A 22,328-nucleotide genomic window follows, 5' to 3' on the forward strand; every position below is an offset into this window, starting at 1 on the left:
CAAGTCAATTGGATGAAAATTGAGGATTTTAGAAATTTGGCCTATGATGACCTTCTGGCATGTGTTGACCTCAAAAACACTTGGTGGTTGAATTCAGTGACCAGATATGCAAGTGATCTTCAAATTTCAAGTCAACTGGATGAAAATTGAGGATTTTAGAAATCTGGCCTATGTTGACCTTTTGGCGGAGGTTGACCTCAAAAATACTTGGTGGTTGAATTCACTGACCAGATATGCAAGTCTTCTTCAAATTTCAAGTCAATTGGATGAAAATTGAGGATTTTAGAATTTTGGCCTATGTTGACCTTTTGGCCAATGTTGACCTCAAAAATAGCTGGTTCTCCTATTTATTGACTCAATGTGCAAATGCTGTTCAATTTTCAAGTCAATCTGATGAACATTGAGGATTTAAAAAACTTGGCCTATGTTGACCTTTCGGCCTATGTTGACCTCAAATATACTTGGTGGTTGAATTATTTGTCCAGATATGCAAGTCCTCTTCAAATTTCAAGCCAATTGGATGGAAATTGAGGATTTTAGAATTTTGACCTATGTTGACCTTTTGGCCAATGTTGTCCTCAAAAATACTTGGTGGTTGAATTCAGTGACCAGATATGCAAGTCCTCTTCACATTTCAAGTCAAGTTGATGAAAATTGAGGATTTTAGAAATTTGGCCTCTGTTGAACTTTTGGCATATGTTGACCTCAAAAATACTTGGTGGGTGAATCAGTGACCAGATATGCAAGTCATCTTCAAATTTCAAGTCAACTGGATGAAAATTGAGGATTTTAGAAATTTTGCCGATGCTGACCTTTTGGCATATGTTGACCTCAAATATACTTGGTGTTTGAATTCAGTGACCAGATATGCAACTCCTCTTCAAATGTCAAGTCAATCAGATGAAAATTGAGGATTTTAGAAATTTGGCCCATGTTGATCTTTTGGCCGATGTTGACCTCAAAAATACTTGGTGGTTGAATTCATTGACCAGATATGCAAGTCCTCTTCAAATTTCAAGTCAATTGGATGAAAATTGAGGATTTTAGAAATTTGGCCTTTGTTGTCCTTTTGGCCGATGTTGACCTCAAATATACTTTGTGGCTGAATTCATTGACCAGATATGCAAGTCCTCTTCAAATTTCAAGTCAATCGGATGAAAATTGAGGATTTTAGAGTTTTGGCCTATGTTGACCTTTTGGCCAATGTTGACCTCAAAAATACTTGGTGGTTGAATTCAGTGACCAGATATGCAAGTCCTCTTCACATTTCAAGTCAATTGGATGAAAATTGAGGATTTTAGAAATTTGGCCTATGTTGACATTTTGGTCTCTGTTGACCTCAAAAATACTTGTTGGTTGAATTCTTTGACCAGATTTGCAAGTCCTCTTCAAATTTCAAGTCAATTGGATGAAAAGTGAGTATTTTAGAATTTTGGCCTATGTTGACCTTTTGGCCTATGTTGACCTTTTGGCCGAGGTTGACCTCAAAAATACTTGGTGGTTGAATTCATTGACAAGATATACAAGTCCTCTTCAAATTTCAAGTCAATTGGATGAAAATTGAGGATTTTAGAAATTTGGCCTATGTTGACCTTTGGTCTCTGTTAGCCTCAAAAATACTTGTTGGTTGAATTCATTGACCAGATATGGAAGTCCTCTTCAAATTTCAAGTCAATCGGATGAAAATTGAGGATTTTAGAATTTTGGCTTATGTTGACCTTTTGGCCAATGTTGACCTTAAAAATACTTGGTGGTTAAATTCAGTGACCAGATATGCAAGTCCTCTTCAAATTTCAAGTCAACTGGATGAAAATTGAGGATTTTAGAAATTTGGCCTATGTTGACCTTTTGGCCGATGTTGACCTGAAATATACTTGGTGGTTGAATCAGTGACCAAATATGCCAGTCCTCTTCAAATTTCAAGTCAACTGGATGAAAATTGAGGATTTTAGAAGTTTCGCAATGTTGGTAACCTTTGGCCTATTGGCACCAAAAACAATAGACTTCTTGCTTGTGACCAACTCCACCATTTGGTGATGGTTCGTGAAGATCGCTTAAAAATTGTGACCTGTCGGCCGGTGAAAAATAAACAAACTGACAGACAGATAGACAGACAGACAGACAGAACCACAAACGCAACCGACCAATATACTTGAAAAATATTCGATTTTTCAAGTAACAAGAAGACGTCATGCGGAGCACGATACGTTCAAAATCCACCAACCACACCCAAGAAAAATAATTCCATTGATGCAGCAAATTGTCCATCCCATCAAGATTAAAATTGACAATCTTGATCAAAACTCGGGTCAATAGGAAGAAAAGTGACGATTTTTCAGATGAAAAATGATGATTTTGGAAGGTTGACCTTGAGTTGACCTTTGACATTTTGACCTCAAAAATAGCTTGTTCTCCTATTTAGTGACTCAATGTGCAAATGCTGTTCAATTTTCAAGTCAATCTGATGAACATTGAGGATTTTAAAAACTTGGCCTATGTTGACCTTTCGGCCTATGTTGACCTCAAATATACTTGGTGGTTGAATTCATTGACCAGATATGCAAGTCCTCTTCAAATTTCAAGTCAATTGGATGAAAATTGAGGATTTTAGAATTTTGGCCTATGTTGACCTTTTGGCCAATGTTGACCTCAAAAATACTTGTTGGTTCAATTCAGTGACCAGATATGCAAGTCCTCTTCAAATGTCAAGTCAATCGGATGAAAATTGAGGATTTTAGAAATTTGGCCCATGTTGATCTTTTGGCCGATGTTGACCTGAAAAATACTTGGTGGTTGAATTCATTGACCAGCTATGCAAGTACTCTTCAAATTTCAAGTCAATTGGATGAAAATTGAGGATTTTAGAAATTTGGCCTATGTTGAACTTTTGGCATATGTTGACCTCAAAAATACTTGGTGGTTGAATTCTGTGACCAGATATGCAAGTCATCTTCAAATGTCAAGTCAACTGGATGAAAATTGAGGATTTTAGAAATTTGGCCTATGTTGACCTTTTGGCCGATGTTGACCTGAAATATACTTGGTGGTTGAATCAGTGACCAAATATGCCAGTCCTCTTCAAATTTCAAGTCAACTGGATGAAAATTGAGGATTTTTAGAAATTTGGTCTATTTTGACCTTTTGGCCAATGTTGACCTCAAAACTACTTGGTCGTTGAATTCAGTAACCAGATATACAAGTCCTCTTCAAATTTCAATTAATTCGGATGAAAATTGAGGATTTTAGAAATTTGGCCCATGTTGATCTTTTGGCCTATGTTGACCTCAAAAATACTTGGTGGTTGAATCAGTGACCAAATATGCCAGTCCTCTTCAAATTTCAAGTCAATCGGATGAAAATTGAGGATTTTAGAAATTTGGCCTATGTTGACCTTTTCGCCGATGTTGACCTGAAATATACTTGGTGGTTGAATCAGTGACCAAATATGCCAGTCCTCTTCAAATTTCAAGTCAACTGGATGAAAATTGAGTATTTTAGAAATTTGGTCTATTTTGACCTTTTGGCCAATGTTGACCTCAAAAATACTTGGTGGTTGAATTCAGTAACCAGATATACAAGTCCTCTTCAAATTTCAATTAATTCGGATGAAAATTGAGGATTTTAGAAATTTGGCCTATGTTGCACTTTTGGCCGATGTTGACTTCAAAACTACTGGGTGGTTGAATTCAGTGACCAGATATGCAAGTCCTCTTCAAATTTCAAGTTAATTGGATGAAAATTGAGGATTTTAGAAATTTGGCCTATGTTGACCTTTTGGTATATGTTGACCTCAAAAATACTTGGTGGTTGAATTCACTGACCAGATATGCAAGTCCTCTTCAAATTTCAAGTCAATCGGATGAAAATTGAGAATTTTAGAAATTTGGCTTTTGTTGACCTTTTGGCTGATGTTGACCTCAAATATACTTTGTGGCTGAATTCATTGACCAGATATGCAAGTTCTCTTCAAATTTCAAGTCAATCGGATGAAAATTGAGGATTTTAGAATTTTGGCCTATGTTGACCTTTCGGCCTATGTTGACCTCAAATATACTTGGTGGTTGAATTATTTGTCCAGATATGCAAGTCCTCTTCAAATTTCAAGCCAATTGGATGGAAATTGAGGATTTTAGAATTTTGACCTATGTTGACCTTTTGGCCAATGTTGTCCTCAAAAATACTTGGTGGTTGAATTCAGTGACCAGATATGCAAGTCCTCTTCACATTTCAAGTCAAGTTGATGAAAATTGAGGATTTTAGAAATTTGGCCTCTGTTGAACTTTTGGCATATGTTGACCTCAAAAATACTTGGTGGGTGAATCAGTGACCAGATATGCAAGTCATCTTCAAATTTCAAGTCAACTGGATGAAAATTGAGGATTTTAGAAATTTTGCCGATGCTGACCTTTTGGCATATGTTGACCTCAAATATACTTGGTGTTTGAATTCAGTGACCAGATATGCAACTCCTCTTCAAATGTCAAGTCAATCAGATGAAAATTGAGGATTTTAGAAATTTGGCCCATGTTGATCTTTTGGCCGATGTTGACCTCAAAAATACTTGGTGGTTGAATTCATTGACCAGATATGCAAGTCCTCTTCAAATTTCAAGTCAATTGGATGAAAATTGAGGATTTTAGAAATTTGGCCTTTGTTGTCCTTTTGGCCGATGTTGACCTCAAATATACTTTGTGGCTGAATTCATTGACCAGATATGCAAGTCCTCTTCAAATTTCAAGTCAATCGGATGAAAATTGAGGATTTTAGAGTTTTGGCCTATGTTGACCTTTTGGCCAATGTTGACCTCAAAAATACTTGGTGGTTGAATTCAGTGACCAGATATGCAAGTCCTCTTCACATTTCAAGTCAATTGGATGAAAATTGAGGATTTTAGAAATTTGGCCTATGTTGACATTTTGGTCTCTGTTGACCTCAAAAATACTTGTTGGTTGAATTCTTTGACCAGATTTGCAAGTCCTCTTCAAATTTCAAGTCAATTGGATGAAAAGTGAGTATTTTAGAATTTTGGCCTATGTTGACCTTTTGGCCTATGTTGACCTTTTGGCCGAGGTTGACCTCAAAAATACTTGGTGGTTGAATTCATTGACAAGATATACAAGTCCTCTTCAAATTTCAAGTCAATTGGATGAAAATTGAGGATTTTAGAAATTTGGCCTATGTTGACCTTTGGTCTCTGTTAGCCTCAAAAATACTTGTTGGTTGAATTCATTGACCAGATATGGAAGTCCTCTTCAAATTTCAAGTCAATCGGATGAAAATTGAGGATTTTAGAATTTTGGCTTATGTTGACCTTTTGGCCAATGTTGACCTTAAAAATACTTGGTGGTTAAATTCAGTGACCAGATATGCAAGTCCTCTTCAAATTTCAAGTCAACTGGATGAAAATTGAGGATTTTAGAAATTTGGCCTATGTTGACCTTTTGGCCGATGTTGACCTGAAATATACTTGGTGGTTGAATCAGTGACCAAATATGCCAGTCCTCTTCAAATTTCAAGTCAACTGGATGAAAATTGAGGATTTTAGAAGTTTCGCAATGTTGGTAACCTTTGGCCTATTGGCACCAAAAACAATAGACTTCTTGCTTGTGACCAACTCCACCATTTGGTGATGGTTCGTGAAGATCGCTTAAAAATTGTGACCTGTCGGCCGGTGAAAAATAAACAAACTGACAGACAGATAGACAGACAGACAGACAGAACCACAAACGCAACCGACCAATATACTTGAAAAATATTCGATTTTTCAAGTAACAAGAAGACGTCATGCGGAGCACGATACGTTCAAAATCCACCAACCACACCCAAGAAAAATAATTCCATTGATGCAGCAAATTGTCCATCCCATCAAGATTAAAATTGACAATCTTGATCAAAACTCGGGTCAATAGGAAGAAAAGTGACGATTTTTCAGATGAAAAATGATGATTTTGGAAGGTTGACCTTGAGTTGACCTTTGACATTTTGACCTCAAAAATAGCTTGTTCTCCTATTTAGTGACTCAATGTGCAAATGCTGTTCAATTTTCAAGTCAATCTGATGAACATTGAGGATTTTAAAAACTTGGCCTATGTTGACCTTTCGGCCTATGTTGACCTCAAATATACTTGGTGGTTGAATTCATTGACCAGATATGCAAGTCCTCTTCAAATTTCAAGTCAATTGGATGAAAATTGAGGATTTTAGAATTTTGGCCTATGTTGACCTTTTGGCCAATGTTGACCTCAAAAATACTTGGTGGTTCAATTCAGTGACCAGATATGCAAGTCCTCTTCAAATGTCAAGTCAATCGGATGAAAATTGAGGATTTTAGAAATTTGGCCCATGTTGATCTTTTGGCCAATGTTGACCTGAAAAATACTTGGTGGTTGAATTCATTGACCAGCTATGCAAGTACTCTTCAAATTTCAAGTCAATTGGATGAAAATTGAGGATTTTAGAAATTTGGCCTATGTTGAACTTTTGGCATATGTTGACCTCAAAAATACTTGGTGGTTGAATTCTGTGACCAGATATGCAAGTCATCTTCAAATGTCAAGTCAACTGGATGAAAATTGAGGATTTTAGAAATTTGGCCTATGTTGACCTTTTGGCCGATGTTGACCTGAAATATACTTGGTGGTTGAATCAGTGACCAAATATGCCAGTCCTCTTCAAATTTCAAGTCAACTGGATGAAAATTGAGGATTTTTAGAAATTTGGTCTATTTTGACCTTTTGGCCAATGTTGACCTCAAAACTACTTGGTCGTTGAATTCAGTAACCAGATATACAAGTCCTCTTCAAATTTCAATTAATTCGGATGAAAATTGAGGATTTTAGAAATTTGGCCCATGTTGATCTTTTGGCCTATGTTGACCTCAAAAATACTTGGTGGTTGAATCAGTGACCAAATATGCCAGTCCTCTTCAAATTTCAAGTCAATCGGATGAAAATTGAGGATTTTAGAAATTTGGCCTATGTTGACCTTTTCGCCGATGTTGACCTGAAATATACTTGGTGGTTGAATCAGTGACCAAATATGCCAGTCCTCTTCAAATTTCAAGTCAACTGGATGAAAATTGAGTATTTTAGAAATTTGGTCTATTTTGACCTTTTGGCCAATGTTGACCTCAAAAATACTTGGTGGTTGAATTCAGTAACCAGATATACAAGTCCTCTTCAAATTTCAATTAATTCGGATGAAAATTGAGGATTTTAGAAATTTGGCCTATGTTGCACTTTTGGCCGATGTTGACTTCAAAACTACTGGGTGGTTGAATTCAGTGACCAGATATGCAAGTCCTCTTCAAATTTCAAGTTAATTGGATGAAAATTGAGGATTTTAGAAATTTGGCCTATGTTGACCTTTTGGTATATGTTGACCTCAAAAATACTTGGTGGTTGAATTCACTGACCAGATATGCAAGTCCTCTTCAAATTTCAAGTCAATCGGATGAAAATTGAGAATTTTAGAAATTTGGCTTTTGTTGACCTTTTGGCTGATGTTGACCTCAAATATACTTTGTGGCTGAATTCATTGACCAGATATGCAAGTTCTCTTCAAATTTCAAGTCAATCGGATGAAAATTGAGGATTTTAGAATTTTGGCCTATGTTGACCTTTTGGCCAATGTTGACCTCAAAAATACTTGGTGGTTAAATTCAGTGACCAGATATGCAAGTCCTCTTCAAATTTCAAGTCAATTGGATGAAAATTTAGGATTTTAGAAATTTGGCCTATGATGACCTTCTGGCATGTGTTGACCTCAAAAACACTTGGTGGTTGAATTCAGTGACCAGATATGCAAGTGATCTTCAAATTTCAAGTCAACTGGATGAAAATTGAGGATTTTAGAAATCTGGCCTATGTTGACCTTTTGGCGGAGGTTGACCTCAAAAATACTTGGTGGTTGAATTCACTGACCAGATATGCAAGTCTTCTTCAAATTTCAAGTCAATTGGATGAAAATTGAGGATTTTAGAATTTTGGCCTATGTTGACCTTTTGGCCAATGTTGACCTCAAAAATAGCTGGTTCTCCTATTTATTGACTCAATGTGCAAATGCTGTTCAATTTTCAAGTCAATCTGATGAACATTGAGGATTTAAAAAACTTGGCCTATGTTGACCTTTCGGCCTATGTTGACCTCAAATATACTTGGTGGTTGAATTATTTGTCCAGATATGCAAGTCCTCTTCAAATTTCAAGCCAATTGGATGGAAATTGAGGATTTTAGAATTTTGACCTATGTTGACCTTTTGGCCAATGTTGTCCTCAAAAATACTTGGTGGTTGAATTCAGTGACCAGATATGCAAGTCCTCTTCACATTTCAAGTCAAGTTGATGAAAATTGAGGATTTTAGAAATTTGGCCTCTGTTGAACTTTTGGCATATGTTGACCTCAAAAATACTTGGTGGGTGAATCAGTGACCAGATATGCAAGTCATCTTCAAATTTCAAGTCAACTGGATGAAAATTGAGGATTTTAGAAATTTTGCCGATGCTGACCTTTTGGCATATGTTGACCTCAAATATACTTGGTGTTTGAATTCAGTGACCAGATATGCAACTCCTCTTCAAATGTCAAGTCAATCAGATGAAAATTGAGGATTTTAGAAATTTGGCCCATGTTGATCTTTTGGCCGATGTTGACCTCAAAAATACTTGGTGGTTGAATTCATTGACCAGATATGCAAGTCCTCTTCAAATTTCAAGTCAATTGGATGAAAATTGAGGATTTTAGAAATTTGGCCTTTGTTGTCCTTTTTTTTTTTTTTTTTTTTTTTTTTTTTTTTGTATACAATATCGAGGCTCGTGAAAGAGCGAACATTAATCACATGAACACACAGAAAGACAAACCGACACATAAAACATATAACATAGGGAGCGGTAGACAAGATGGGGAGAGAGGGGGAAGGACACAAACACAACATTTGAGAGCAGGGACCGAGAGACATGGAGACATCGAGAGATCTGAGAGAGGGCGAGGGCTTTGGGGGGGGGGGGGGGGGGCGTGGGAAGGGGGCAGTGGGAGAGGTATAAAACATATGGACACTGCCAGGACTTCCAGGAAAGAAGTTGGAATTTCAAACAAGGTGGATCTGGGGTGAATTAGCGGGGGTAGAAAAGATCAAGGTTTTGGATGGGGGAAGATAAGAGATGGTGGTGAACAGCTGTTTTAAAGACCTGGAGGGAGGAGTGGGATTGAAGGGAGTGAGGGAGTTTGTTCCAGAGGCGGGAGAAAAGAGGAATGAAAGAGTGAAGGTGAGCGGAGAGCCGAGATTTCGGCAGTTTAACCATCAGAGGGTTGCTGGCAGATCTTGTGCGACCTGTAGGAATATTTGGGGGACAGAGCACAGAGAGAGCTGGGGGTGCAAGGCCGGAGAGGAGTCGGTAGAAGACAGAAAGACCACCTACCTGCCTGCGGTGAGTGAGTGAAAGGCCCTCAGAGATAGCTTCATCGCGGGAGATTCCAATAATTCTGAAAGCTTTGGTTTCAACAGCGTGAAGCCGAGCTAGGTGTGAGGCAGGAGCACCGGCCCATAGGGGAGAACAGTATTCCATTGAGCTGCGGATGAAAGCCTTGTATGTGGTGAGGAGCTCAGGTGTGCCGAGGAAGGACTTCGCACGACGGAGGATGCCCAGTCGGCGACTGGCTTTGGAGACCAGCTTGGAAATGTGGTTTTCCCAAGAAAGATCATGGCAGATAGTGAGACCCAAAATCTTGAGCGACAGAACTTCTTGGAGAGGATTGTTGAGAAAGTAGATGGGAGGGTTGTCCAGTCGATCTTTTCGGAGAGACTTTTGGCCGATGTTGACCTCAAATATACTTTGTGGCTGAATTCATTGACCAGATATGCAAGTCCTCTTCAAATTTCAAGTCAATCGGATGAAAATTGAGGATTTTAGAGTTTTGGCCTATGTTGACCTTTTGGCCAATGTTGACCTCAAAAATACTTGGTGGTTGAATTCAGTGACCAGATATGCAAGTCCTCTTCACATTTCAAGTCAATTGGATGAAAATTGAGGATTTTAGAAATTTGGCCTATGTTGACATTTTGGTCTCTGTTGACCTCAAAAATACTTGTTGGTTGAATTCTTTGACCAGATTTGCAAGTCCTCTTCAAATTTCAAGTCAATTGGATGAAAAGTGAGTATTTTAGAATTTTGGCCTATGTTGACCTTTTGGCCTATGTTGACCTTTTGGCCGAGGTTGACCTCAAAAATACTTGGTGGTTGAATTCATTGACAAGATATACAAGTCCTCTTCAAATTTCAAGTCAATTGGATGAAAATTGAGGATTTTAGAAATTTGGCCTATGTTGACCTTTGGTCTCTGTTAGCCTCAAAAATACTTGTTGGTTGAATTCATTGACCAGATATGGAAGTCCTCTTCAAATTTCAAGTCAATCGGATGAAAATTGAGGATTTTAGAATTTTGGCTTATGTTGACCTTTTGGCCAATGTTGACCTTAAAAATACTTGGTGGTTAAATTCAGTGACCAGATATGCAAGTCCTCTTCAAATTTCAAGTCAACTGGATGAAAATTGAGGATTTTAGAAATTTGGCCTATGTTGACCTTTTGGCCGATGTTGACCTGAAATATACTTGGTGGTTGAATCAGTGACCAAATATGCCAGTCCTCTTCAAATTTCAAGTCAACTGGATGAAAATTGAGGATTTTAGAAGTTTCGCAATGTTGGTAACCTTTGGCCTATTGGCACCAAAAACAATAGACTTCTTGCTTGTGACCAACTCCACCATTTGGTGATGGTTCGTGAAGATCGCTTAAAAATTGTGACCTGTCGGCCGGTGAAAAATAAACAAACTGACAGACAGATAGACAGACAGACAGACAGAACCACAAACGCAACCGACCAATATACTTGAAAAATATTCGATTTTTCAAGTAACAAGAAGACGTCATGCGGAGCACGCACGATACGTTCAAAATCCACCAACCACACCCAAGAAAAATAATTCCATTGATGCAGCAAATTGTCCATCCCATCAAGATTAAAATTGACAATCTTGATCAAAACTCGGGTCAATAGGAAGAAAAGTGACGATTTTTCAGATGAAAAATGATGATTTTGGAAGGTTGACCTTGAGTTGACCTTTGACATTTTGACCTCAAAAATAGCTTGTTCTCCTATTTAGTGACTCAATGTGCAAATGCTGTTCAATTTTCAAGTCAATCTGATGAACATTGAGGATTTTAAAAACTTGGCCTATGTTGACCTTTCGGCCTATGTTGACCTCAAATATACTTGGTGGTTGAATTCATTGACCAGATATGCAAGTCCTCTTCAAATTTCAAGTCAATTGGATAGAAATTGAGGATTTTAGAATTTTGGCCTATGTTGACCTTTTGGCCAATGTTGACCTCAAAAATACTTGGTGGTTCAATTCAGTGACCAGATATGCAAGTCCTCTTCACATTCAAGTCAATTGGATGAAAATTGAGGATTTTAGAAATTTGGCCTATGTTGACCTTTTGGTATACGTTGACCTCAAAAATACTTGGTGGTTGTATTCAGTGACCAGATATGCAAGTCCCTCGCCCCTACTTGCCTCCAGCCCCTACTCGACCTTGCCCTTCCTGTAGGCCGTGTAACTCTCCGCCGAACAATGGGATTACTCGCTCATTAAAGCATGTGGATCCAGCGCTTCTCAGAGAAAATAAGGCCACTTGTGGAATGCAAACAAATTTCCCTTGCACCGACACAGCATTCCAACAACAAAAGGAGGACGTCGACAACTCGGTCATGACTTCAATCGATGAGACAATCCCTTTTGTAATAGAAACAGATGCATCTGATGGCGCAATCGCAGCAACACTGAGCCAGGGGGCCTGCCCCGTGGCTTTCTTCTAAAGGACTCCAAATGATAGCCCAAGACGTCACTCTTCCGTAGAAAAGGAAGCATATGCCGTGATAGAGCCGATCCGCCAATGGAGGCATCTCCTTCTTGGACGTCGCTTTACCGTCATAACCGATCAACAGCCTGTTTCATTCATGTATGACAGGAAGCATTCTCAAAAGATTAAGCATGAGAAGATTGCTCGCTGGTGCATTGAACTGGCTGACTACCACTTTATAATTAAGAACAAGTTGGGTATGCTCAACCTCGCTGCTGATGTGCTCTCGGCCTGTCTGTGCTGGGATGACCATCGCCGGCCTGCGTGATAACCACGCGTCGCTCTGCGATGATTGGCGTGACGCGGATGATTCACTTCGTTAGGAGCAAGAACTTACCTTTCTCCGTGGAGGAGATACGCCATTTATGCAAGACCTGTGTGGTTTGCGAAGAACTAAAACCAAGCTTCTAACAGCCAGCGGTGGGTACCCTCATTCATGCTGGTAAACCATGGGAACGACTGAATGTCGATTTCAAGGGGCCCTTGCCCGGTAATCGGTACATGCTGACTGTAGTGGACGAGTTCTCTCGATTCCCATTCGCATTTCCATGTGCTGACATGTATGCTCAGACAGTGATTCGTTGCTTCTGGCAGCTCTTTCTGATGTTCGGATATCCTGCCTTCATACACAGTGATCGGTGGACTGCTTTTATGTCGCGGGACCTTCAGCAGTTTCTCCTCAAATGTGGCATCGCTTCCAGTCATACCACCGCCTATAACCCCCGAGGAAACGAACAAATTGAAAAATATTACAGTGTTATGTGGAGGGCGGTCATGATGGCCTGGCGAACACGCAGTTTAGCCCTGACAATGTGGGAAAGGATGCTCCCAGAGGCTATGTATTCAATCTGCTCCCTGCTGTGGACCACCACTAATTCTATGCCCAATGATAGACTCTTCCTGCACCAACGTCGAGGTACTAGTGCCCACCCCTTGCCCGCGTGGTTAACTGAGCCCGGACCTGCGCTTCTCAAACACATGTTTCGTCAGTGAAAATATGAGCCGCTTGCTGACCGGGTAGACATACTGGAAGCAAATCCGCAGTACGCGCATGCTGGACTTTCAGACGGTAGGGAAACTATGGTGCCGCTGTGCCACTTAGCACCTTGTGGTGAGATGGATGAACTAGAAGCTGATTCAACCACCCCCATCATGCCCGACTCAAGCCCTACCATGACTACGGAGAATGACACTGCCTCACCGTACGAAATCATGTCTCCTTTACCTCCGACTGCAGATTCTCCCGGGTCTGATAGGAAATCGCAGGGTGATGGTGAGCGGTCTATGCCTAGCTCTGGGGTCGATGGTGTGTATCACACTCGTGGCGGTCAACTGTGTCAACCACCAACCCGCTTCGGTTTTGACTATTCCTATTAGTGTTATTCTTAAGACAGGGAGAATGATATGAAAAGTCTACATAAAGCGAGTGTTTGGCACAATACACATGCCTGGCTGATGATGCTTCATTCAAATGTATTGCCATGTATTCCTTGTATCATGTCGACTAATATTGTGCTAATGATGTTATATTTGCTGATGCACCAGGTCGATTGCATTAAAACCTCGGTACTTCAGAGAGGACTTTGTTGGCTCCAATTCATTTTCACATCACTGTGTGTATGCAATAAGCATTGAGAAAATAAAGAAAACCAGAAAATTGTCAGAGGAGGTCAGACACAAGGTTGTAGCAAAGTATGGACAATCTCAAGGCTACAAGTCCATATCCAGAGACCTTGATGTTTCTGTGTCCACCATACACAATGTTGTCAGGAAGTTTAAGGCCCATGGAATTATGGCCAACCTCCCTGGGCATGGACGCAAAATAAAACTTGATCGAAGATTGCAGTAAAAGATTGTTTGAATGGTGGAGAAAGCACCTCGACCAACTGCCAAACAGATTCAAGCTGACCTTCAGGCACAAGGTATGAAAGTTTCAACTCGCCCCATCTGTCACCAACTCCATGAAAGGGGGTTCTATGGTAGGAGACCCAGGAGGACCCCACTGCTGAGAGAGAGACAGAAGAAAGCCTGACTGGAGGTTGCTAAAACACACCTGAACAAGGCAAAATCCTTCTGGGAGAATGTCTTGTGGACACATAAGACCAAATTAGAGTTTTTTGGTAAAGCACATCATCTCAATGTTTACAAAAAACAAAATGAAGCCTTCTAAGAAAAGAACATCCTCCCTACAGTCAAACATGAAGGAGGTTCAGTGATATTTTGGGGTTGCTGTGCTGCCTCTGGCACTGGGTGCCTTGAATGTGTGCATGGCATCATTAAATCAGGAGATTACCAAGGCATTTTGGAGCACAATGTTCAACGCAGTGTCAGAAACCTGGGTCGCTGTCGAAGGTCATGGGTCTTGCTGCAGGACAATGACCCCAAACACATTTCAAAAAGCACCCAGGAATGGTTCAAGATAAAACACTGGACTGTTCAGAAGTGACCAGCAATGGGTCCAGATCTAAATTCCATTGAACATCTGTGGGGAGATCTGAAAATAGCAGTTGGCAGAAGGCACCCTTCATATCTCGGAGAACTGGAGCAGTTTGCACAAGAAGATTGGGCCAAGCTGCCAGTGGAGAGGTGCAGGAAGCTCATTCATGGCTATAGGAAGTGCTTGCCTGCAATTATTTTGTCCAAAGGCTGTGCCACCAAATATTAAGTCTGGGGTGTCAATAATTTTATCAATGCCATTTATTATTATTTTCTGATTTAAAAAGATAGTGTTGCGGTTTTGAGTTTGTACAGTGAGTCTGATACAGGTTAAATTTCCCCCTCATAGTTAGTCACACCAGGAACATGTAGCCTCGCGATAGTGTAGTTATGTCTTCGTATTTGTGAGCTTAGTCCTTTTCCATTGTTAGTTCTGTGTTGAGTAGAGTCAGGAGAATAGGCCCTACTTCTACCGACTTTCCAGCTTCCCTAAGCCTCATGCCCCTTTGGGCTAACTTTGGTTCATTTTGGGCGAATTAACACAAGACAGGCTAGGAGGTTCGGGGCAGTAGTCAGGTTCACTGTGTATTTTCGTTGGTTTTTCTTGGGATTTGCAAAACTATACTTTTTTGGAAACTTTATAGTATAACAAATCGGAAAAGTGATGTTTTCATTTGCATGGAAGGTTCCATGGCGGCCATCTTGGATTTTCAAAATGGCCACGCTAAAAATTGATGTTTCTCAATATCTTGGCTTCTAGATGACCTAGGGTCTTGATTTTAACAGCTAAACCTACATTTTCTGGGGCAAGGAATCCAATAGTACCAAGTAAAATAAGCTAAAGTAATCATAGAGCCAAATATTATGTTGACGAATGTTTTATTCTGTAGTACAAAGAAGATAACCTGCATGGAGAGTTGTGAATTTCAGGAATAGGTAACCTCAAGCATTAATTTTAGGGCAACCTCTTGGATGCTATGTACCTGGACTTCAGCTAAAAATCAGCTTGAATATCATGGCGTAGGAGAACACATCAGATCAAGTATTTATATAGGGACTAATCGATTACAGCGTCTCTGACAATAAACACGTTTACACATCGTCATCACTCTCATCAGACAACATCACATCGTGGGAGTCCTCATCGTTCTGGCACTGGGTGCTGCACTGACAGAGGTCTGTGCATGTTAAGTTCTTTGATCTGCAAGAACATCTGGAAGATGAACAGTCTGCCTTGCATTGACATCTAACCACCTCGATGATGGCCTTGGGGGCTGGGAGAACCTCAGTTGTGGTGGGCTTGACCTGACCATCTGTGTCCTTGTAGAAGCCACTTTTCAGTGGATCCAGGAACTCCTGCTCAGGGATACTTGCCTGACCCCATACTCTGGCCTGGATGTGGACTCTGAGGATGTGCTGCTTGAGAGCCCCAAGGGTAGGAGGAAGTTGGTCACTTTCTGCCATGTGCTTACAGAAGAGATGCCATCGTAGCTCTGGGATCGTCTCGATGTGAATGCCCTTTGGTGAGTATGCAGCACATACAAATGTAGATAATGTAGAGAGCATATCTTCAGTCACCTCAGTGGCATCTTCTAGCATCTGCAGAGCCTTGATGACATCTTGATGACATTTGATGTAGACTTGCAGCCATGTTGCCTTGCCTATTCTAGAGAATCTCCCAGTATTGTCTGCCCCCGTGAATGCATGGAAGGCGGGCAAAGCCTTCGCTCTTTCGGGACCTAGAGCTGTCCATATTGGCTCTACTTGGACAACTCCAGATGTCATCGAAATTGATGTGTTTCTCAGCAAGAGGTCATAATTTGCTATGACCAGCACTAGTACGTCTGTGTCTGGAGAGAAGAACATCAACTCTGCATCACGTGGGTTCTGATGTGATTCCAGCACTGCCTGTTGGATCATCAGTGTGTCTGCTTCTTCGTGATTGTTGTCCTGAAAGAGGAGCTCGCTGTTGCTCCTAGTGTGTCCTGAAGCAGATGTGATGACCAGCTTTGACGAGTCTATGTTGCACTCAAGGGTTTTTGCTGCCAGATACTCGGTCAGTTCAGCCTTTGTTTTGTCATGGAAAAGGAACCGGCTCATTGGAATGTGTTTGATGTTGGTGTCATCTCTGACCTGATATTTGATTGGATCCTTTCCTTGCCTCCTTTTCTCCCTTGTGGTACTCTTCAGGGAGTCAGCCTTGTAGGTATCGAACACGAGAATAATCTCGTCATATTCTCTGGTTATAGACATCAGTCTCCGATTGAAGCAGTCACTGAGATCTTTGACTGTCACCAAGGTGGCTGGTGCTTGGTGAGCTTCTGCACAATCACCATCCCGTCCACCACTGCAATTTTCCGACATGCATGAGGAGGTTCACTGGATGTGAAGTCCATGGTTTCTACATCTGCTGCATCTGGGTGCAGAGCACTTGCAGCTTGCAGTGGCTGCTGATCATCATGGGGGGGTTCTGCTTGTGGCAACTTCCCCAGGAGGTGGATTAACTTTGATTTGTCAGTACATGGCAGCATTGCCCCATTTGGAGCGAGGAGTGCTCTCGGTGTCAAAGTGAACTCATAGTTCCCAATTGCATGTTTCTGGTCGATGTCTCGGGGTTGGGGGTTTTCTTGGGGGTTTTCTCTTGCATGTTGTGGCCTGAATGTTGCAGAATCACTGCTTGGATTGTACTTCACCTGTCTGGTGGACTTGAATCCATACATGATGTTTTGGCTCAATGTGAGTGCCATTCTGTCAACAACACTGGTCTTCGCTTCGGTCTCCAGCTCATCCACGGGCCCCACCATGATCCAGCGGATCATGGTGTATAGTTCAGCTGGAACATCATCGATGTTGCTAGACACTGGTATGGCACATTCTGGCTTGTCCTTCGTTGTGAAGTCTGCAATGCTCTTGCGTATCACCTGTGCTGATTTGTAGATGGCCTTCATGTTCTTCACGTCATCCTCTTCACTTGTGATAGCAGCATGGACCATGTCTTCCTCACATGCGTCTGGAGAGTAGAGGACGGCTGATTTCCTTCGATTCTTCTGTAGAACAGACTTAACGGTGGGCAGCTCGGTGAGGATCATTTCCTTCAGCCAGCGTCTAGTGAATGCAGGGTAATGGTGGTCAAGGCCTTCTGCACCAAGCATGTTGACATAGGTGGTTTCAATATCGTCCATTGAGAGGTAAGCTTGGTTTTGAGTTTGAAAATCGATGAGGTTGATCAGCTCAATCAGACTTGCCCTTTGCAGCAAGTGCTCTTTGTCTGTACTTCTGGTAGTTTCATCTCGCACAACGTGGAACACATGCCTTGTCCAACATGGCTTGTGGTACCTCACGTCTATTGCGTGTGCATCAGTGGGTGAGATAGATGTGTTCAGCCGTGTTTTCAATGATGCATCATCAGACATCTCCACAGCTTTTCTCAGTTGTTTACCAGCATTTTCAATCCGAACTGTGAACAACTGCTGGTCATCATCCATCTGACAGAAGAAGCACTGGTCCTTATCCAGTGGCACAGTGCAGGACCGTGTAAACGGCAATGAACATAATGAAGAACCAGAAGTTGGTGGACCTGACTCATCCATCTCTGTGCTTCCTCTCTTCTGTCCACGTTTCTTTGGAATATATGACCCAGTAGACAGTTCATGATCTCTGCGGTCCCTTGCACGTTGTATCAGTTCTGTGTTTGTTGCACTGGCGTAGCAAGTGCGGTGCCAAACAGCCTTCTCTTGGCACAGTGTTTCTTTTGTGCTGTCTTTCAGTCGTATTTGCACTTGAACAAAGTTGCCATCTTTCAAGCTGGCTCTCTCTCTTATCACCCCCAAGAGACGATTGTAGGAGTCTATTCTGGGGTGTAACACCAAGGCTCCTTTCCCAGTATCACCAGACTGGCACAGCAAGCATAGCTCCCAGTTCATGGATTCCTCACACACGTGTTGACCAAGCTCACGTACCTCACTCATGATGGATTAGGACCTGCAAATACACAAAATCAAAACTACAGCTAGAAGGGTCATATGCAAATTAGAAGAGTCGCAAAATTCTTCCACGAGAATCTAAATGGATTCTCGCGCAGTGTCGCGAACTTCTAGGCCTGGTACCAGATATTCTGCCACTTGTTTCATTGATTTATTTGCTAGCTGTACCATTACATGGGTCTCAACAAATGTATATATTCATTACTGTGGGAGCATGAACCTATGCCAAAGACCAATGTCAGGCATAGGACCACGTGGCTAAACTTGCGACAATCCAAAATGCCACAATTATTGACAATGGGCAAAACATACAGTACTCTGGTCCTCGCTGGACCAGTTGCAACGGTAGTTGTCACTACACTCACTAGGTGGCACTGCAATCACATGACTGCACATCTTATGATTAGTGTGGAGTTTATAATAGGACCAGGCATCATAATAGTGATGTAACAAGTGTAATGGTCTAATGGACAGTAGAAACACGATACATGTATATCAAACTATGGAAAAAATAGTCGGGCAAAAGGCATAACTGACCGTAACTGGTCTAGGGATGGGTATATGCCATTTTACTTGGTACGATTGGATTCCTTGCCCCTGAAAATGTAGGTTTAGCTGTTAAAATCAAGACCCTAGGTATTCTAGAAGCCGAGCTATTGAGAAATATCAATTTTTAGCGCGGCCATTTTGAAAATCCAAGATGCCCGCCATGGAACCTTCCGTGCAAATGAAAACATCACTTTTCCGATTAGTTATACAATAAACTTTCCAGAAATGTATAGTTTTGCAAATCTCCAAAGAAAACCAACGAACTTAACAATCTGAACATAGTGAACCTGACTACAGAGCCGAAGGTGGAGCGGCAGAAGCGCTGACGGTAAGCACGAGCCGCCAATCAGGGCTCAGAGGTGGTGGCAGTGGCATTGCATCACAGGGCGTGGTGAGAAGGTTCGAGAGGGTTCCAGAAGGTTAGGGGCCATATCTATATAACCCATCGCGCAAAGGCCCCAGGAGGACTCTCTACTGCCATGTGCGCGCAAGAGGACTCGCGCGAAAAGGATTTGGTGAAAGGACTGAAGCGAAGGACTCGCGCGAAAAGGATTGGTGAAAGGACTGAAGCGAAGGACTCACGCGAAAAGGATTGGTGAAAAGACTAGAGGATTCTCTCGGATGAACGAAGGACTTGCCCAGGGAGAACTCGCGCACACTAACCAGCTTGGAAGAATCGTGGAAGAGGAGTTGTGAGCGTCCGAAAACTGCGCAAGATACGCGGGCGAAGCCCGACGCGCATGAACCGAAATACTCGCTTTTATAAGTGACGCTCGGTTGAGTTTGAGGCCGATCCATATACGGTGCATGAAGTCGTGCGAGTGAAAAACGGCAGTGTAATCGCCAGCCGCGCTGAGAGTCCCGCATTTGCCGTGCCACCTCATCATCTGTCTTTGTTCGGGAGAAGCGCCAGAAGCGCCAGGAGGTGTGCCAGAAGGAAACCTTTGCTGTCCAGAAAGAACATCAGGGCAAGACTAAAGACCAGGGGAAGCGCCAGGAGGTGTGCCAGAAGGAAACCTTTGCTGTCCAGAAAGAACATCAGGGCAAGACTAAAGTTTGCCAATGAACACCTAGGCAAAGACAAGCACTTCTGGAACAATGTGTTCTGGACAGATGAGTCAAAGGTAGAGCTATTTGGCCACAGTACCAGAAGACATGTTTGGCGAAAACCAAAGACAGCATTTGCCCACAAGAACCTGATACCAACTGTAAAGCATGGTGGTGGAAATATTATAGTTTGGGGCAGCTTTGCTGCATCAGGGCCTGGGCAGCTCACCATCATGGAATCCACTATGAATTCTTAATTGTACCAGAGGGTGCTTGAGGATAATGTGAGGCCATCTGTCAGAAAGTTGAAGCTCAACCGAAGGTGGACCTTGCAACACGGCAATGATCCTAAACATACCAGTAAATCCACCAAGGAATGGCTGAAAAGAAAGAAATGGAGGGTTCTGGAATGGCCAAGTCAAAGCCCGGATCTAAATCCCATCGAGATGTTGTGGGGGGGATTTGAAACGAGCTGTGCATGCAAGAAACCCCTCAAACATCACACAGCTGAAAGAATTCTGCATGGAGGAGTGGGCAAAAATTTCTCCCAGTCGATGTCAGAGACTGGTAGACAGTTATAAGAAACGCCTTCTTGAGGTTGTTTCTGCCAAAGGGAGCAATACCACCTATTAGAGCCAAGGGTGTACTTACTTTTTCCACATGCGAAATTTGCATTTATGTTTATTTAAATTATACAATGGACTACAAAATGTAAATGTTTCATGATATTTGTTATATTATATCACCTTTATCTATCAATATTGTTGAAATGAAGATCAAATCGCTGTATGTTCAAATATGTTGAAAAAGTCAAAACTTTACCTGGGGTGTACTTACTTTTTCACATGACTGTACTTTGTTGATCCCTCCTTGAATACATTTTTTAATCAGGGCATGGCTATGAGGGATACCAGGAAAAAAGTTATTGAAGAAAAGGGGTTCTTGAAGGAACATTCGACAATTATAGCCCTCAAGGAAGCAGTGGACGTCAAACCTTTTCCAAGTATCCAATAAACTCTGATAGAACCTCGGAAGAGAGGCAAAATTTGTATGCTCGAGGTCAATCAAAAAAAGCTGCCGATCATATCTCAGTTTACCAGCCTCTTGTAACGGAAAAAACGCAAAAGGCCGCCAGGGCAGCAAAAGACCGCCGCCAGGACGCCAGGGCAGCAGGGCAGCGCCAGGGCGCCAAAAGGCCGCCAGGGCAGCAGCAGGGCAGCGAACAGTAGTCTCTGCAGAGACTGCAGCTGAAAAGCCACAACCCGGCCAGCGATATCAACAATGCCCTGGCCACCTTCCTTCCGGGGGTAGTACAATATCTCAGGTCTCAGCCAATGGTAGCCACTCCAAAATAAGTTTACCAGCATTCGCTGAGTAGCCATAACTAATATTGGTTTGATGGCTGTAAAACAATAATTATTTGCCATAATTTTGTTGCAACCAGATTGTTTATGACAAGAGTACGACCTCTATAAGAGATGGACCTCAGCAGTCCTTCCCATGCTTTCAATCTGTGCATAATTTGTTCCAGCACTCCTTCCCAATTTTTCATTTCTGTTTCACGATTACCAATATGCACTCCAAGATATTTAACCCCATCCGTTCTCCAGACCAGGTTATGTGGGAGTGAAGGTGGTGATACACAAGAGAGACTGCTTTTGCCACACCATAATGCTGTACCTTTATTCCAATTGATCCCACTGGAAGAGGCTGCAGAGAAATCTCGCATACAACGTTGTAAAGCAGAGACATCATTGGAGCTTCTAATCAAAACGCAGACATCATCAGCATAAGCCATCTGCACAAATAAGGCTCCTTCTATCATTCTCATTCCCTGAGGTATTCGCTGTCTAATAGACCGAAGGAGTGGTTCAAGGGCGACTATATATAAAAGCCCAGAGAGGGGGCACGCTTGGCGAATACCTCGTTGGAAAGGAAAGGGAGAACATAACCTATTGTTGATCTTTATCATACATTGAGTATTCGTGTTCAGGAGTTTCACATAAGAGATGAATGTTTCACCAAACCCCATTCCTTTCAGGACAGAAAAAGGTACTTGTGGTCAACATGGTCGAAGGCCTTAGTTTGATCAAGAAACAGCAATCCAAAATCGTCACGCAGGAAATTATTGCATGAAATAACATCTCTTACCAAAAAAATATTATCATAAATAGATTTTCCAGGCACACAATAGGTCTGGTCCGGCTGTACAACTGAACTGATCACAGTCTTCATACGATTAGCAAGTACTTTAGAGAGAATCTGGTAATCAACACACAATAAGGAGACAGGTTGCCAGTTATCAACCAGTTGAAGATTCCCAGCTTTTGGTAGCAAACAAACGAATGCTCGTCTACAAGACATTGGAAGTTCTCTGGCACATATGCTTTCATC

General features: G+C 41.7%; 1 protein-coding gene across 1 annotated transcript in view; it reads right to left on the minus strand.

Annotated features, from left to right (window-relative positions):
* LOC144889831 (uncharacterized) overlaps window positions 1–17,399 on the minus strand; it is a 121,654-nt gene extending 104,255 nt beyond the window's left edge. The window contains exon 1 of the mRNA XM_078771037.1: window positions 17,049–17,399. Within this exon, the coding sequence (XP_078627163.1) occupies window positions 17,049–17,348 (300 nt within the window). The 5' untranslated portion in view covers window positions 17,349–17,399. The remainder of the gene's footprint in view (window positions 1–17,048) is intronic.
* Between the last annotated feature and the right edge of the window lie 4,929 nt (window positions 17,400–22,328).

The sequence above is a fragment of the Myxine glutinosa genome, chromosome 1, assembly GCF_964187855.1.
Source record: "Myxine glutinosa chromosome 1, kmMyxGlut1.1, whole genome shotgun sequence".
NCBI classification, from domain to species: domain Eukaryota; kingdom Metazoa; phylum Chordata; class Myxini; order Myxiniformes; family Myxinidae; genus Myxine; species Myxine glutinosa.